The sequence below is a fragment of the Pelodiscus sinensis genome, chromosome 2 (assembly GCF_052426305.1).
Source record: "Pelodiscus sinensis isolate ZL-2025 chromosome 2, ASM5242630v1, whole genome shotgun sequence".
Lineage (NCBI taxonomy): Eukaryota > Metazoa > Chordata > Testudines > Trionychidae > Pelodiscus > Pelodiscus sinensis.
Window position 1 is genome coordinate 38,419,714 of NC_143053.1, and position 18,902 is coordinate 38,438,615.

At 42.8% G+C, this 18,902-nt stretch overlaps 1 protein-coding gene across 6 annotated transcripts in view; it reads right to left on the reverse strand.

The window, feature by feature from the left end:
• The window catches only part of VPS13B (vacuolar protein sorting 13 homolog B), a 1,005,617-nt gene that overhangs the window by 511,924 nt on the left and 474,791 nt on the right, over positions 1-18,902 (reverse strand). For 5 of the 6 annotated variants that reach the window (XM_075920302.2, XM_075920305.2, XM_075920303.2 and 2 more), the window contains one exon: positions 6,124-6,271. In XM_075920302.2, the coding sequence (XP_075776417.2) occupies positions 6,124-6,271 (148 nt within the window). The remainder of the gene's footprint in view (positions 1-6,123; positions 6,272-18,902) is intronic. The other variant, XM_075920304.2, reaches the window with a different exon arrangement.

An 18,902-nucleotide genomic window follows, 5' to 3' on the forward strand; every position in this document is an offset into this window, starting at 1 on the left:
TTATAGACCTCTATCATATCCTCTTTTTGAAAGTGAAAAGTACCAGTGTTTTTAATCTCTCTTCATCTGAGACCTGTTCCAAAGCCCTAATCATGATTGTTGCCCTTTTCTCAACCTTTTCAAATGCCAATATATGGTTTTTTTAGATGAGGCAACCACATCTATACACAGTAGTCAAGATGTAGGTGTACCATGGATTTATATAGAGACAATAAGATATTCTCTATCCCTTTTTTAATGATTCCTAAGATTGTGTTTTCTTTTTTGACTGTCACTGCACATTCAGTGGATGTTTTCAGAGAACCAGAGAACAATGACTCCACGATAGCTCTCTTGAGTGATTATAGCTAGATTAGTCTCCATCATTTTGTATGTATAACTGGGATTATTATTTTAACATGCATTGCTTTACATTTATCAACATTAAAATTAATTTGCCATTTTGATGGCCAGTCACTTAGTTTGGTGAGATCCTTTTGAAGCTCTTCCTAGTCTGCTTTAGTCTTAACTATCTTGAGCACTTTGGTATCATATGCAAATTTTGCCACTTCACTGTTTACCCCTTTCTCCAAATCATTTATAAATAAGTTAAATAGGATTGATCCCAGTTCGGACCCCTGAAGAACATAACTAGTTACCTCTCTCCATTCGGAAAACTGACTACTTATTCCTACCCTTGATTTTCTGTCTTTTAACCAGTTATCAGTCCATGAGAGAACCTTCCCTCCTATCCCATGATAACTAAATTTATTTAAGAACTATTGGTGAGGGACCTTGTCAAAGGCTTTCTTGAAATCTTGGCACACTATACAGAAACCATGCTCACTTTTCCCCAACAAATTATATTCATCTAGGTGTCTGACAATTGTATTCTTTACTATAGTTTCAACTAATCTGCCCGGTACTGATGTTAGACTTACCATTATGTAACTGCCAGAACCATGTTCAGAGGCATTTTTATATATTGGTGTCACATTAGCTATATTCCAGTCATTAGGTACAGAAGCTAATTTGACAGATATGTTACAAACCATAGTTCATAGTTAATGCAATTTGACATTTGATTTTTTTCACAACACTTGGGTGAATGCCATCTGGTCCCTGTGACTTGTTACTGTGAAGTCTATCAATTTGTTCCAAAACCTCCTCTAATGACACCTCAATCTTGGACAATTCCTCAGATTTGTCACCAAAAAAAAAAATAATGGCTCAGGTTTGGGACTCTCTCTAATAACCTCAGCTGTGAAGACCAAGCAAAGAATTCATTTATTTCCTCCACACTGTCCTTATTGTCTTTGAGTGCTCCCTTAGCATCTCAATCACTCAGTGGCCCCACTGGTTGTTTAGCCGGCTTCCTGCTTCTGATATACTTAAACATTTTGCTATTACTTTTTGAGTAGCTGTTCTTCAAACTCATTTTTCGCTTTCCTTATTATATTTTTTCACTTAATTTGACAGAATTTGTGCTCCTTTCTTATAAATGAGGAAATAAGTGACTTCTTTGTTTCGGTCTTCACCGAGAAGTCTGAAGGAATGCCTAACATAGTGAATGCTAGTGGGAAGGGGGTAGGTTTAGGAGATAAAATAAAAAAAGAACAAGTTAAACATCATCTAGAAAAGTTAGATGCCTACAAGTCACCAGAGCCTGATGAAATGCATCCTAGAATACTCAAGGAGCTAATAGAGGAGGTAGCCTCTAGCTATCATCTTTGGAAAATCATGGAAGACAGGAGAGATTCCAGAAGACTGGAAAAGGGCAACTATAGTGCCCATTTATAAAAAGGGAAACAAGAACAACCCAGGAAATTATAGGCCAGTTAGTTTAACTCCTGTGCCAGAGAAGATAATGGAGCAAATAATTAAGGAAATCATCTGTAAACACTTGGAAGATAGTAAGGTGATAGGGAACAGCCAGCATGGATTTGGAAAGAACAAATCCTGTCAAACCAATCTGATAGCTTTCTTTGACAGGATAACGAATCTTGTGGATAAGGGAGAAGTGATTGATATCGTATACCTAGACTTTAGTAAGGCGTTTGATATGGTGTCGCATGATATTCTTATCAATAAACTAGGCAAATACAACTTAGATGGGGCTACTATAAGGTGGGTACATAACTGGCTGGATAACCGTACTCAGAGAGTAGTTATTAATGGTTCTCAATTGTGCTGGAAAGGTATAACAAGTGGGGTTCTGCACAGGTCTGTTTTGGGACCGGCTCTGTTCAATATCTTCATCAATGATTTAGATATTGGCAATGAAAGTACGCTTATTAAGTTTGCAGATGATACCAAGCTGGGAGAGTTGTGACTGCTCTGGTCATAATTCAAAATGATCTGGACATATTGGAGAAATGGTCTGAGGTAAACAGGATGAAGTTTAATAAAGACAAACGCAAAGTGCTCCACTTAGGAAGGAACAATCAGTTTCACACATACAGAATGGGAAGTGACTGTCTAGGAAGGAGTACGGCAGAAAGGGATCTAGGGTTATAGTGGACCACAAGCTGAATATGAGTCAACAGTGTGATGCTGTTGCAAAAAAAGCAAACATGATTCTGGGATTCATTAACAGGTGTGTTGTGAGCAAGACATGAGAAGTCATTCTTCCGCTCTATTCTGTGCTGCTTAGGCCTCAGTTGGAGTATTGTGTCCAGTTCTGGGCACCGCATTTCAAGAAAGATGTGGAGAAATTGGAGAGGGTCCAGAGAAGAGCAACAAGAATGATTAAAGGTCTAGAGAATATGACCTATGAAGGAAAGCTGAAAGAATTGGGTTTGTTTAGTTTAGAAAAGAGAAGACTGAGAGGGGACATGATAGTCATTTTCAGATATCTAAAAGGGTCTCCTAAGGAGAAGGGAGAAAACTTGTTCATCTTGGCCTCTGAGGATAGATCAAGAAGCAATGGGCTTAAACTGCAGCAAGGGAGGTTTAGGTTGGACATTAGGAAAAAGTTCTTAACTGTCAGGGTGGTCAAACACTGGAATAAATTGCCCAGGGAGGTTGTGAAATCTCCATCTCTGGAGATATTTAAGATTAGGTTAGATAAATGTCTCTCAGGGATGGTCTAGTCAGTACTTGGTCCTGCCATGTGGGTGGGAGACTGGACTCAATGACCTCTCGAGGTCCCTTCCAGACCTAGTATTCTATGATTCTATCTTCCTCAGTAGGTTTTAAATTCCACTTTTTAAACGATGCCTTTTTATCTCTCACTGCTTCTTTTACGTGGTTGTTAAGCCATGGTGGCAATTTTTTGGTTCTCTTACTGTTTTTTTTTAAATTTCGGGTATACAGTTAATGTGGCCCTCTATTAGGGTGTCTTTGAAAGTTTCCATGCAGCTTGCAGGGATTTTACTTTTGGTACTATAGCTTTTAATTTCTGTTTAACATTTTTGTGTAGTTCCCCTTTCTGAAATTAAATGCCACAGTATTGGGCTGCTGAGGTGCTTTTCCCACTACATGGATGCTAAATTTTATTACACTATCGTCACTTTTCCCAAGACGTACAGTTATGTTTACTTCTTGGACCAAAGTCTGTGCTCTACTTAGGACTAAATCAAGAATTGTCATTTAAGGTATCAAGATTTTTATCTCTGCATCCCATCCTGAGGTGATGTGTACAACAGTAAGGATGTTAAATATCGAGTAATTTACTAGTCGAGTAGTCGATGGAATTTCTATCGACTACTCGACTAGTCAAAAGGCATTTCCACATTCCTCTTTTGAAATGTACAAAGGTATCTTTTTAAGGTTTCACTAAGGTGGAGTCCTCAAACATTTTTAGTTGTGCCTCCACCTTTTCTAGTTTGCACCCCCAGGGTCCATACCTGGGGTGAAAGTGGGAGCAGGGACCACAGTGGGGCAAGAGGTACAGCTGGAAGCAGAGCCACAACTTAGACTGGAACAGACTTAGAAGCCCAAAACTTCGATGCTTTCAGCAAGAAAACATTTCAGAGTTGGTTACTTGGACATGAGATCAATGTTTTTAATATAAAATATCTCGGAAATCATGAGGGAGATGGACAACTACAGACATGAAATTCTGTGCATTAATGAGATCAGACTGGTAAGGTGCAGACAATAAGCACTTCAAGGAAAAGAAGAAACATCTTCTTTACTCATGTCATAGTGACAACTAACCCTAGAGGGAGCAGAGCTCATTATAACAGATTCTACAGAAAAATCATGCATCTTCTGGGAATCTATTAGCTTATGCATCACTTTTGCCAGGTTCCAAATCAGGTTCCTAAAGATGCCAATCATATAGTGCTGACAAAAGAACACAGGAATGAGGACAATGATAAGTTATATATGGGAATGTATACCAGTGTAAGGGTGTGTCTAGACTACAGGGTTTTGTCGACAAAAGTGGCCTTTTGTCAACAAAATTATACCTGCATCTACACTACCACCGAGTTCTGTCGACATAATGTCAACAGAACTCGGCAGTTTTGTCGATGGTGGTAAACCTCATTCTACGAGGAATAACGCCTTTTGTCGACAGAGTTCTGTTGACAGACGGCGTTATTGCATCTACACTCTCATGTTGACAATGCGGCTTGCTTTGTCGACAGAACTGGATGTAGTCTAGATGCTCTTTGTCGACAGAAACTTTGTCGACACGACAAAAGCCTGTAGTCTAGACATACCCTAAACGAATTCAGAATTTGGCCACATGTATTTTATAAGGATTACTATACTTTTCAAATAGGTGGAATCAATAGTTGGTTGTGCCTTATAATAACAACTGAAGAACGTTAGAAAAATTTACAGACTGTCATGTTAATTAATAATTAGTGAGAGCACACTACAACATAAGCATAAAAATGTGTAAAGGACCACAAACTACTTCAGCATTTAAATTTTTGTTACAGACAGAAAAATAACTTCTGGCTGTTGTCAGTTAGGTGTCCCAATGGGTTCCTGACAGGTTCTTTGCTCCGTCAATAATAATAAACTTTCAGCTGCGCACGTGTGCTCTCCAGGTTAACGCGTTAACCATGTTCAATTAGTCAACATGACAGACTTTGAGAGAGCCCCCAGAGGCCACAAATCAAATAAGAATCGAAAGTACCCGGCCAGCTTTATTGCCAAGTGAAGTACAATAATATTTGCCAGCAATAGACTTGCCGCTGAAACACTATACATATGTACACCATGACAATGGACTAATACCCAATTAATACTATGGATTCAATACTGCCCCCATGGTCAGCCGATGACCACCCTTTGGATGCACTTTTATTCACAGGTACAAACAAGTTACACATTATTCCTAACCTATCAGGTTGTCACCCTCTATTGCCTAGTTACTGGCCCTTACTACACACAAGGGGAGTTCAATAACTATCCATCATGCTGTCAATTCAGACCCAGTCCTGAACCTGCATTTGCATGTATGTTATTTGTGGGATGTGTGTTCGTACCAAGATGTTTCTTAACAAGGTGTTCTGTTACAACTCCTCTGGAATGTGCTTACAGCCTGTGCTTAGTGCCTCTTAGTTACAAGTGTTTCTGTAAGATTAGCCCTGTTCTTGCTAACTTCTCTGTGCCTCTTGCTCACAGCTTAACTCTGCTTTATATTAGCAAAGTCTTGACCACTGCTGTCTAGGCTACAGGCCTCATACCTGGCCTGTAATATCTGGGCTTATGTTTTAGACCCTCATCTTACTACAATGGCTAATACATTTTCAAAAGAGAGGTGGTCTTACTAACAGAGCATTGTACTATGTTTAAACATAAGATCTTGATCCTGCAAAGACTTCTGAACATGTTAGAATGAGATTGTGAGTAGTCCCATCGACATCAACATGACTACTCACAGTGAAGAAAACTAACCATATGCACAGGACTGGTGCATAAGACATTATGTACCAAGATAATAATTAAAATTCTACTGTAAGCGCACTCCTTCATTTAGCTTAGCAAGAACACTCAATGCCAATAGCAAAAATAGGTAAATAAAATGTTTTAGAATTGAAAAATATGATATGGATTACATAAATTGTAAAATTAAACGACCATTTTAAAATGAACTGAAAATTGTAATTCCACTAAAAATGTGTGTGTATTATGTGGGGTGGGAAGACAAAATGGTTAGATTCAATTAAAAACAGAACGTACCTGTTACAGTTTTTGTTTTAACAGGGCTGCTGGCATACTCAGAAGCTTGATTTGACTGCTGCTTTGCCAAAGGCATGCTTCCAACTGATACCTCATCCTCTTTTTTTCTTGTTACTGGAATGCCAAGAGAAACAGCTCCTACAGGCTGCTAGAAAGTGAAAAAAGTGCTGCATGGTGACTAATTCAGAGACAATGATCATAAACGATAGAACAAAACACTATTATAAAAAGTACATCATAAAGCTGATTCTCCAGAATGTTAGCCAGAATGGGTAGGAATGGTGTCCCTAGCCTCTGTTTGTCAGGGGCTGGAAATGGATGAAAGGAGAGGGATCACTTGATGATTACCTGTTTCTGTTCACTCCCTCTGGGGCATCTGGCATTGGCAGACAGGATACTGAACTAGATGAACATTTGGTCTGAGCCAGTATGGCTGTTCTAATGTACTCTTCCCCTGCCCCCGCAAAAAAAATCCCAGAAAAATAACTTGAAATTATAATGTAAGCATATATCATGTAAAAAATTTGCACACTGAACTCCTTTGGTATGTATGAAAAAGTTAAGTATCAGAGGGGTAGCCGTGTTAGTCTGAATCTGCAAAAGCGGCGAGGAGTCCTGTGGCACCTTACAGACGAACTGAAGTGTTGGAGCATAAGCTTTCGTGGGCAAAGACCCACTTCATCAGATGCATGAAAAAGTTAGTTACCGTACAGTAATGATAGTTCTTTGAGATGTATATCCTGTGGGTGCTCCAAATCTAATGTTGGCACGTCCTCAAAACCAATCAGAAAATTTTCTTAGCAGGATCTGGACACACCTCACATGTGTAGTAGCTGTCTTTCGTGCCATTTATCCGTTAGTTGCATGCTGCACGATCCTCCCCCCCCCCCATTTCTTCTCTTCCATGGAATCTTGATTACCAACTCCCAAGTAGAGGGGAGGACGGTGGGTAATGGAGCAACCACAGGACACACATCTCGAAGAACCATCATTACCGTAAAGTAACTAACTTGCTCTTTTTCAAGTTGTATCCCCGTGGGTGTGCCACAGGTGACTGTAGAGCAGTGCCTTGATGGAGGGGGGCTTTGGAGAGGTGGTTGCACCAGAGAAGAAAGAACTGTTCAACCTATGGTAGTGGTAGGGATCGGATCTGATGCTATAGCATAATGGTTAGCAAAGGTATGGTCTGATGACATGGCAGCCATGTAAATTTCTAACATGGGTATATTAGCTAAAAACATCATGAATATCACCATGGCTCTTGTGGAATATGCTATGATGTGGAGTGGAGTCTGCTTATTCCATAAGGAGTGACGTTGTATGCATGATATATCCACCTGGCAATGAGCTATGAGGTTACTGGTTGACCTCTGGATCACCCTTGATGGACAGGAATAGCCTGGGAGATTTACGGAACGATCAGGTTCTGTCCAAATAGAAAGAAGGTGCTCTCCTGACATCCAAAGTGTGAAATTAGGCCTCTAAGTGGTAATTATGCAGTTTAGGAAAGAAGATAGGTAGATATATTGGCTCATTGATATGAATGGTAGAAACTACTTTTCGCAGGAATTTTGGGTGAGGTCATAGAATGACTTTATCCTTCATAAATACTGCGATGGGGTGAATTTGCCATAAGCACCACTGTTTCCCCTTCATAAATACTGCGATGGGATGAATTTGCCATAAGCACCACTGTTTCCCCTTCATAAATACTGCGATGGGATGAATTTGCCATAAGCACCACTGTTTCCCCCAGTATCCTTGCTCAGGTTATCATGACTAGGAAGGACACTTTCACTGACAGATGAAGGAGGGAACAGGAGGGGAGAGGTTCAAAAGGAGGTCTCTTTAGAGCCTTCAGGACCAAGCCTATGTCAAATTTAGCATTACTCATAAAAGCAGGAGTACCAATATTGACTTCAGTGGCCCTTATGGTCGACAGGACAGGCTTAGTAACATGGACTCATTGTTGAGAAAATTGACCCTATGTGAATAAATTTGATCTAAGTTCCTAGTATAAACCAGGCCTAAGACAATTTGAGGGGCTATTTAAGTAATCTAATGGTCAATTGTGTAGCAATTGCCTACAATCCTCTCATTTTGATTTTCTGAATAATGTACATTAAAAAGAAAACATGTCTTGATGGTTTAAAGAGATACCTTGCCACCAGGCACTCTGTTTTCTAATCTTAGCACTGACTCACTGTTTGGCACAGTGTAACTCATTTAATCCAGGACTACTCAACATTCAGCCTACGGGTGGGATCCTTTGAACATAGCCTCTACTGGGAACACGCTCCACAATGGCGAGGCATCTCCGAGGCAGGGCGAACATTCAAAGACGCAAGCGGACGGGCTGGCTGGAATAGACGGGTACAGGGTATCAGCGTTTCAAGCCCCAGAGAGGAGGTGCTGGGAGTGCCAGGATATTGTGGGAAGTGCTGGCTGCTTAGCGTTGTGGGTAGAGCCAGAGAAGTGCCGACTGGCTCACACTGGCCACGTCAGGGTCCAGTGCCATGGCCACGTTAGGGTCCAGTGCCATGGCCAGGCAGCCCTGCTTCTGTCCCGCATGGAATGACAGACTCCACATAGAGCATCAGCCCTGCTGGGAATCGAGGATGGGGCTCCCGGGCAATTGTCCATTTTTGCCTCTCATGTCCAGCCTGACTTGCCCAACTCCCCCGCCCGCCGCAGACTGGAGCACCCTGGTTTGGAAACTTTTCATTTCACAGTAAAATCACTCGAAGAAATGCACAACCTGAAGAAACACCCAAAAACACTGCTATCCAATTTCCTTTTTAATAAGAAGCATTAAAAATGGCAACAAAGAGGAGACGCTTGTTGGATGAATACAGGGTTTTCAACCCTGTTGGGGAAATGGAATCGCTTTTGCAGATAAATGGAAAACCAATGTGTCATCTTTGTCAAAAGACTCTCACAGTGTTAAAGAAAACAAACCTGCAATGGCACCATGAATCTTGTCACCCTGATTTCAAACACTTACATACACCTGACAGCAATTTAGGAAAAACTAAGATACGTTCAGGAATGAAAGGTTACTGTACTCAACAAGATATGTTCCATTCGCAAGTTAAAGACAGTGATGTTGTTACAGAAGCCTCCTTCAAAATGGCTTGGCACATAGCAAACACAAAAAAGACCTTTTACTGAAGGTGAATTGATGCAGCAGTGCTTCTTGGACTCCAGCAAATCACTTTTTGAAACTTTTAAAAACAAAGAGGACATTGTTAAATATCAAAACTGCAAGTGTCTGATTCAACTGTATTAAGACGAATTGAAAACTTCTCAGGCAAATTTTCTAAATTGCTAAAAGACATTGAAAGCACTGAGTATTTCAGTCTGGCATTGGATGAATCTACTGATTGTTCAGACAAATCTCTCTGGGTGCGTTTTTTAAATGGCAAAAAGTATGCTGAAGAAATGCTTACTCTGCTACCTTTGATGGGTCATACTAGGGGAGAGGACGTTATTCTGTACTGATGGCATTCTTTGAAGTACCAGGAAAATGCATTGATTTGAAGAAGCTTACTTTGGTAACAACTGATAGCGCTCCCTCCATGTTTAGAAAAGAGAAGGGGCTAATTTATTTGCTGAAGAAAAATCCACGGTTTCTAGATTTCTTTTCATATCATTGCATTCTGCACCAAGAACAGTTATGCAACAAACTGAAGAGCACAATGGAAAGCATCACAAAAATCATCAACTTCATTGTTACGAATGCCTTGACCCAGACAATTTTGAGCTTTAGTTGAGGAGTATGAAACACAGGATGGTGACTTGGGCAATGCTTGCAGAAGTTAGATATCTGAGTCAAGGCAAAGTGTTAGATCAGTTTATGGATCTACTGCCTGCTGTACGAGTGTTTTTTGTACGCAAAGAATTGTCAGGATTTACTTTCGAATTTAAACAAAGAGACATTCCTGCTAAACATGGCTTTTCTCACTGATTTGACATGCCACTTAAATCACTCAATCTTAAACTTCAAGGCAAAGAAAAAAACCTGCCTTCTCTAATGTATTCACGCAGGTTCACATGATTCCTCAGGAAGTCACTAAGAATGTCCATGAGATCATTTTCTACGTATGCAGTATTAATTCTCACAAATAATATGATTTTGGCCTTCATTCCATCCTTCACATTATTTTGGGGGAGGGGGTATGAATTGGGAATATAAAGAGATAGAACACAAAACTCTATGCTCTAGTATTAGACACACTTAACAGCAAGTCAAGAGCTCATGAGTTCTACTCCTTACCCTTGAATTGATTGTTAATATGTCTATGCCCTTCACAACCCACATATTGAGCCAGGGTTTCATATCTTGTTGGAGATAACTATCAGTCACCATTTTACAGATAACTGAATAGAAACCAGAAACAGAGTTATAATAGACCCAAGACTCTTCAACTTTCTAACACTGCATTACAACTAGCAACTACACATACAGAGGTTTCTGAATAAAAATATTTCTGTACTAAGAGATCTGTCTCTTCATCTCAGTAAGTCATTTTTGCACCCAGAGGTCCTGAATAAAGTACACACAGATGACTCAAACGGGCATTTTTACATTTAGCAATGCTATCTGTAACCACTCAATCGCAATCCACTCCCATAGCCACAAATAGAAACCAAGAATACTGGTGCCCGGCATTACACTGTTGTCACACAATTACACATGTAACCTACTAGCAATGAGAGCACTGTAGCATCCTGTATGAGCTGATCCACAAAGGGAACAACATATATCTTCCACACTAGTCTGTGTATAAGCTATAGTGTAAGGGATCTGTACAATGGGTGTAAAGCCACCTGATGAGCCACGTGAATGTGACAAATTGTGTGTGTGTGTGTGTGTGTGTGTAAGTAAAAGACTGAGGACTCAAAAGTGACTGTTAGACATTTTGCAATATAAAATTATTCTATTTATTAAAGTGAATGTGCATCTTGGTTTAACAATGTTATTGTTGCATTTGCATTATCTGTATCAGTTTAATAGGAACTGTCCTTTTAAGAAGACAGAGTGGATGACATAGAGCATGTTTCAGATTAATAAGAATGTATGTACAATTTTACCAGTGTGTACATGGAACAGAAGCCTTATCTACATATGGACCAAAAAGGCCAGAACTTGATTTACAAATATCTTTTCAGGAAGTAAACAAAGCTTGTGGATGATACAAAGATGAGAACCGTTACAAGTCTTCTGGAGGACAGGATTAACATTCAAAACTATCTAGACAAACAGGACAAATTATCTGGGGTAAATAGGATAAAATTCAATAAGGACAAATGCAAAGCACTTCACTTAGGAAGGAACTATCAGTTGCACATATTCAAAATGGAAAATGACAGCTTAGGACAGAGTGCTGTGGAAATGGATTTGGGGGCCCACAGTGAGCTAAATATGAGTAAACAGTGCGACACTGTTGCAAAAAAAGCCAACAATTTGAAGATGTATTAGCAGGAAAATTATAAGCAAGAAATGAGAAGTAATTCCACTCTACTCCAGACTGATTAGGCCTCAGCTTGAGTATTGCGTCCAGTTCTGGGTACCACATTTCACAAAAGATGTGGACAAATTGGAAAAAGGACAGGAAAGAGCAACAAAAATAATTAAAGGCCTATAAAATATGACCTATGAGGGAAGTTTGAAAGAAGAGAGGGTTATTCACCTTGTGTAGTAACAGAGGTTCTTCGAAATGCTTGTCCCTCTGGGTGTTCCACTTTAGGTCTTTGGGGTGCCACTGTGTGTCTAGTCAGATATTTATGGTAGCAGCGCCCTCCGGTAGACTGTGCATGAAAAGCAGATGGCACGCACGGGTGCCATTACTATGCATGCGCAACCAAACATCCCCTCCATTCCTTTTCTGCCCCAGATCAAATAATGTATGTCCGAAGCAGAAGGGAGGAAGGGCAGGGGGTGGAGTACCCACAAAGGCAACAATCTTGAAGAACCTCTGTTACTGCACAAGGTGAGTAACCCTCTCTTCTTCTTTGAGGGGTGTCCCTGTGGGTGCTCCACCTTAGGTTCCCATGGCTGAAGGAGGGTGCTTCCGCTAGTTAGAATGCTGTATTGTGGTCAGGAGAGCGTGCCCAAATTTGGTACCCTGGAATAGGTAAATATCAAGGGCATAATGTTTGGCAAAAGTGTGGGTGGAAGACCATGTTGCAGCTCTGCAAATGTCCGCAAGAGGGATGCTCGAGGGTAGGCTGTAGATGATGCTGTGAAGGTTCTTGATTGAACATGAAGTAGGCTAACTGAATTTAGTCCACTATCAATAGATAAACTTTGGGTGGAGATTGGCGTGCCTCAGGATCTCTCTGTAGTGGACACAGAAAGTCTAGGTGTCTATCAGACTCCTCTTGTCCTGTCCAAATAAAAGGCAATTGCTCTGTGCACACTGAGCGTGCACCACATAGCCTCTTTGATGTTGGCATGAGGCTTTGAAAAGAAGACAGGTAGTATCACAGGTTCACTGCAGTGAAAAGAGGTGGATACCTTTGGCAAGAACTTTGGGTGTGGTCATAATCACTTTACCTTTATGAAATACTGTCAAGGGTCGATTGGCCATTAATGTACCAATTTCACTCATCCTCTTGGCTGATGTGATGGCTATCAATAGAGCCGCCTTCATCAAGAGATGGAGCATGTAGCCATGGGTTCAAATGGTGTATGGGTGAGGGTGCAAAATACTAAACTGAAGTCCCAGGCTAGGACTGGAGGTTTGACAGGTGGAAAGGTATTCTGAATGCCCTTAAGGAAGCATTAGCTGTTGGATGGGTGAAGACTGATTTGTTTTCAATGGGTTGGTGATAAGCTGTTATAGCTACAAGCTGAACCTTTAATGAACTAAATGAAAGTCCTCAGTGTTTCAGGTTTAAAAGATACTCCAAGATGTCAGAGTGGTATTGTCGATGGGTTTACAGACATTTTTCTGCCCAGAATGAGAATCTGAATAAGATATTCTGGTTGTTAGTTTACAGCTGTTCAGTAGAATTTGCTTAACTTGATCAGTGAATGCTGTTCCTATTGAGGAGAACAACTGAGAAACCATGCCTGAAGATGAAGGACCTGGAGGGATGGATGGTAAATCTGTCCACACTACTGCATGAGAAGATGGGGAAGCAGCAGAAGACTCCATGGTGACCTCCTGGACATCTGTAGCAGGTAGGTGCACCAGGTCTGTCGTGGTCAGGCTGAGGTGATAAGAATTACTGATGCTGCATCCACTCTTATTTTGTTGATTACTTGATGAAGAAGTGGAATAGAAAGGAATGCATATAGAAAGGATGCACTCCAGGGAGTGCAAGCCAATGCCCACACGTGAACAATACTGTAGACACTTCCTGTTTGCATCAGTTGCAAACCAGTCCACTGTCAGGAACCCCTACTGACTGAAGATGTGTCGTAGAATTTTAGGGTCCATTTCCCATTCATGACTGGAGTTGAAATGTTTGCTGAGACTATCTGCAGTAAGATTGTCCTTCCCCAGAAGGTAAGAGGCTCATATGCAAACATTGTGAGCAATAAACCATGTCCACAGACAGACAGATTCCTTGCATAGTTGATGAGACTCGGCTCCCCCCGCCTATTGATGAAATACATTGTGGCTTAGTTATATGTAAAAATCTGCAGTGTTGTTGTTTATAAGATGAAGGAGATGTTGGTATGCATAAAATACCACTCTGAGTTCCAGTATGCTTATGTCCAGGGTGCGCTCCTGGAGAGAGCATCGTCCTTGAGTTCTGAGAGTGCACTCCCCATACGAGGAGATGTGTCCGTCATGATGGTCACCATCGGGGTATGTCTGTGGAAAGGTACCCCACCACACACATTTTTGTGGATCTCCCCACCAGTCTAGTGATCATTTGACTCCGTTTGGAATTGAGACTAATTTGCTGATGCTGTTGTAATGAGGCCTATATACAGTCTTTAACCATTGCTGCACAGGCCTCGTGTAGCCTGGCATGAGAAACCACTGCTGTGGCTGCTGCCACATGGCCTAATAACTGAAGACAGACAGTGGCTGGAACTTGTAGGCTGGTTTGAAGCAGTGAAATAAGGTCCCAGATGGACGGAAATCCTTGCTGTGGGAGAAAGGCTATCAACCAACCACAGTTGAACTGAGCCCCGATACAGTCCATGGTCTGGGCTGGTTTTAATTTGCACTTGGGTAGATTTCTCTGTAATCCAAGGGTCTGGAAGAGAGCCCTGGTTACTCAGACCACGGCCTGGGTTTCTTGATTTGTGATTGCCCTTACCAGGTAGTCGTCGAAGTAGGGAAATATAGACACACCTTCTTTGTGAAGATGCATGATGACCACTGCAAACACCATTGAAAAGGCCCTTGGGTCTGTGGAGAGTGAACAGTATAACTATAAATTGGAAGTAGACATCGCCCAAGGCAAAATTTAGGTATTTTCAATATGCTGGGTGGATGCATATGTGGAAGTATGCATTTTGGAGGTCAAGTGTCGATAACCAGTCCTCCTTTAAAGCTCGTATTGTAATGGATAGAGTGATTATCTTGAACTGTCGAGGCCATATGTGGTAGCTGAGCCTTCTGAGATTGAGAATTGGTCTCCATCCTCCTGACTTCTTTGCTGTGAGGAAGGAGTGGGAGTAAAAACCCTTACTCCTGTACTGCTATGGTACGGGTTCTATGGCTCCTAGATGAAGGAGATGTTCAATCTCTTGGAGCAGAATGGTCTCATGAGATGGGTCTCTGAAGAGGGGCAGGGAAGATGGGAGGGAAAGGGGGATAGAAGAGAAAGGGATGGAGTATCCACCTTTCATGATGTCCAACACCCACTTGTTGGTCATAATGGAGGACCATTGATGGTAGAAAGGTAGTAGGTGATGGTGGAATAGGTGGTTTGAATAAGGTTGCCTCTCAACCTGATCGTCAAAAGGTTTGTCTTGAGGTTGAGGGTTGGGAGGTAGATACTGGTCAGAGGACTGCGTCCATATAGTCTGGTGTTGCCTCCTCCTATTGTCAAAGTGTCTTTGAGCTTGAATAAATGGCGAAGGCTTATAGTGCTGTGTAAAATATCTGCTCTGATTGCGCACTGTTGCAAGGACATGGATGCCAAGGGTTTTCAACATCGCCCTCGAATACATTGGTAGTGTCTGAGAACAATTGTGAGCCCTGGAAAGGAAGGTCCTCTGCCATGGCCTGTACCTCACGGGGAAAGCTGGAGTCATAAGAATCTTCTCATGATGACACCAGTGGCAATTGCTTGTGATGCTGTGTTGGATGCTTCCAGGGCTGCTTGTAAGGCCATGCAGGAGATCAGGATGACCTCATTTATATTAGCTCTGAACTGTTCTCTTTTGTTGTCAGGTAGGCTGTCAAAGTGTGACAGTTGCTTGAAAATGTGATGCTGTAGCACGCTACTCCCGCCTGGCCCTCCTGCAGGACCTCTTAAGGTTAGGCCCACTGGCCTGAGTCCAAAACACAGTTTAAGTCTGGCCCTTTAAGGCAAGGCCAAGGCCCTCCGGCCTGAGTCCAAAACACAGTTCAGGATTGTAACAGGGACACGCCCCAGGTAGGGGGACCCAGATCCACCCTACTTCACTGGGTCCCAGCCCAAGGCTCTGTGAGTACTGGATGGCATGTCACTCCCTCCATGGGGCAATCCGGCCGAAATGCGTTGAGGTTCTCGGGGTGGGAGAAGCGGTTCCCGCCCCTGCCCTGGGCCACTTCCTACCTGGTTCACTGGGGTTCCTTCCTACGTACTCATCCAGCTTGCTGCGCCTGCTGGGCCGGCATCTCCTCGGTGGGCAGCCTCTGGGATGCACCAGCTCGCTTCCGCATCCCCACCGGCTTCTTCTGGAGTCTCTAGTGGCGGCTGTGCAGGAGCTCCTTTCACAGGTCCTTCTCCTCTGGCTGCCACCTCTGACTGAGTCCTTCCCCAGGCTTTTATAGTGGAGCTACAGCCCAGGCATGCATGGTAGGGCTGCGGCGGAGGGGCTTCTGCAGCCAGGTAACCCTGGCTGGGCCCTGCAGGCTCAGTGCGGGGCTGCCTCGCCCTGTCACAGATGCGTATATTTTGAGAGCATTACTGTATAGTTGGATATATGCAGCTGTAAAGAGGAGGAGGATTCCTTTCTACCTGTAAGGTCTAGACGCTTCCACTCCTTATTATACGGCATGGTCCTAGCTGCACTCTGTCATCACCTGTGTTTGACAACGTCCACAACTAAGGAATTAGGGGATGGGTGGGAAAACAGGAAGTCAATACCCCGTGATGCAACGTAGTATTTACGGTTAATCTTTTGCAGACGGGGGGAATTGTGGCTGGCATCTGCCAGATGACCTTGGCAGAATCCATGAGTGCTGGGTACTTTGATAAGGCCATTTTAGCAGCCTGGGAGGCATACAGTATGCTAGTCAATTTGCATTTCGTTTCAGGGAGACTCCCCAGGGAGACTTCCAGAATGTATGTAACCCTCTTTTAAAGTTCTTGGAATCCGTGGAAGTCGTCTACTGCCATAGAGAGCAGAGGCATTAAGGTGTCATCCAGGGAGAATGAGGATATGTGAGTTGGAGGGTGAGAAGATACAAAAGAGCCCTCATCACTCGAGGCTGGGTCATCCTGCTCTTGGTAGACAAACTTGTCAAGAGATGACAGGGATGTTGTTCTTGACAGTACTACAGGAGTTGACTGAGGTAACACCTGCTGTGGTTGCTGGGCTTGGTATGAAGCCCGATGGTCAAAATAAGGCCAGTTGGGCAGGAGTGGCACAAGAGGGGCCAACCATTGAGGTAGTTGCCATTGCAGCCCAATTGCTGCTGCTGCTGCAATTGCTTTTGGGAAGGAGTGCCTTGGGGTGTGCGTACTGACTAAGGGCTTGTCATCCTCATCACTTGATAACGGTGGTGCTGTCCCTGATGGAGATGAGAGCGGGAACCTGCCGGACGTAGGCATACCATCGGTGCTCAGTAACAGGGTTGTGGGCACTGACATTACTCTGAGCTCATCTAAGGTGTGAAAGAGTACAGTGCCAAGGTCTCCAATGCTGACAGCAGTGTGGAAAGTATTACTGTCACAATCTGTGGCGCTGGCGTTATCATGTGGGAGACCATAAGTACCGTCTCATTGTGCCTCTGGTGCCAGAGGCAACATAGGTGCTAGCAGTGCCGTGTGAGGCTTAGCTTTCTTTGCTGCTGACAGTGCCTCAGCCAAAACTGATTTGGCCTTTGCTTTTGTCAGCATGAGGATGGGAACAGATGGTGCTGGGAGTGCCGATTTGATGTAAATTTCTCTAGTGCCTAACTGCCTGTCTTAGTGAGGTCCTTCAACCCTTGGAAACCATCAGTGCCAGATGGTCCCAGTACCTCCCTGTCCGATGCCCTGGTAGAGGTCAGTGCAGGGGTTTTTTGGGTGCTTGACCCCATTTCTTCCAAGGGGAGTCACTCCTACCTGAAGAGTAAAATCTCTTCCTGGATTGCTCTGAGGAAGAGTCTCTTGTGCTAGAACTTACCAGGGTTGCTTTGTCTGACATGGTGAGGCAAGAGGGCTGCTGAGGTGCGGTAGTGTGCTCCGGGTTTGAGGCAGTCCTCACCGTATTCTCAAGTGAGAGGAGTTTGGGCTGCTGCTTACAGTATTGGCACTGGGTGGCAGCATGTGCTTGCCCCAGGGACCATACAGACTGGGAGTGCCCGCTGAAGATGGGAACTGAGAACCTGCAGGACAGGCAGTGCTTAAATCCTGGGGAACCAGGCATTCCAGGTAGGAAAAAAAAATGTAAGGCAGAAGATAGCCTTAATAGGAACAGGGGAGAAAAAATCTTTTTTGGGGTAACAATTAAATGTAACTATGACCTTACTAACGCTATGCTAACATATAAGAACCAGATAAAATTTGAAAAACTGCTGTAAACCTGGAGAGCAACTGCGGTTCCGATCAATGCTGGTGGCAGCAGAGAAAGAACTGAGGGGACAGTTGGTTGCGCATGTATAGTAGCAGCACCATGCATGCCTTCGTGTGCATAGTCTACCGGAGGGCACTGCTACCATAAATCTCCAAATAGGTGCGCAGTGGTACCCCCCTTAAAGACCTAAGGTGGCAAACCCCCAGGAATATGCCTCAAAGAAGAATTGGGTTTGTTTAGTCTACAAAAGAGAAGACTAAAAGCAGAATTGATAACAAATTTCACGTACCTAAAAAGTTGTTGCAAGCGGGGAGAAAAATTATTTTCCTTAACCTCTGATGAGAAAACAGTAGAAATTGGCTTAAACTGGAGCAAGGGAGATTTAGGTTGGCCATAAGGAAAGACTTCCTAACTGTCAGAGTGGTTAAATACTGGAACAAATAGCCTAGGGAGGTTGTGAAATTTCCATTTTTGGAGATTTTTAAGAGGTTAGACAAATACCTGTCGTCGTGGTCTAGATTGTGCTTGGTCCTGCCATGAGTGAAGGGGACAGCTCAAGGTCCCTTATAGACTTCTGATTCTATGGCAATTAACAAAATTATAACATTAATGCTTATTGGGAATTGGATGTCTCAGAATATTGCTATGGTGTTATAGACCTTTTTGCCTGTAATACTCTGGGAACTCCTGCTCCATATCCTCCCGCTGGTGGAAACTGAAATAATATTGTCAGAAACAGGCCAATTGGATGTCATTCAAAAGTCCTTCTCCCACAAACATAATAGCACCAAATATGACAAACCTAGAACAAATATATGTCTGTGTCTTCAAGAACTCCTCCTAAACATAAAGAGCTAGGACCACCAAATTCAGCATATAG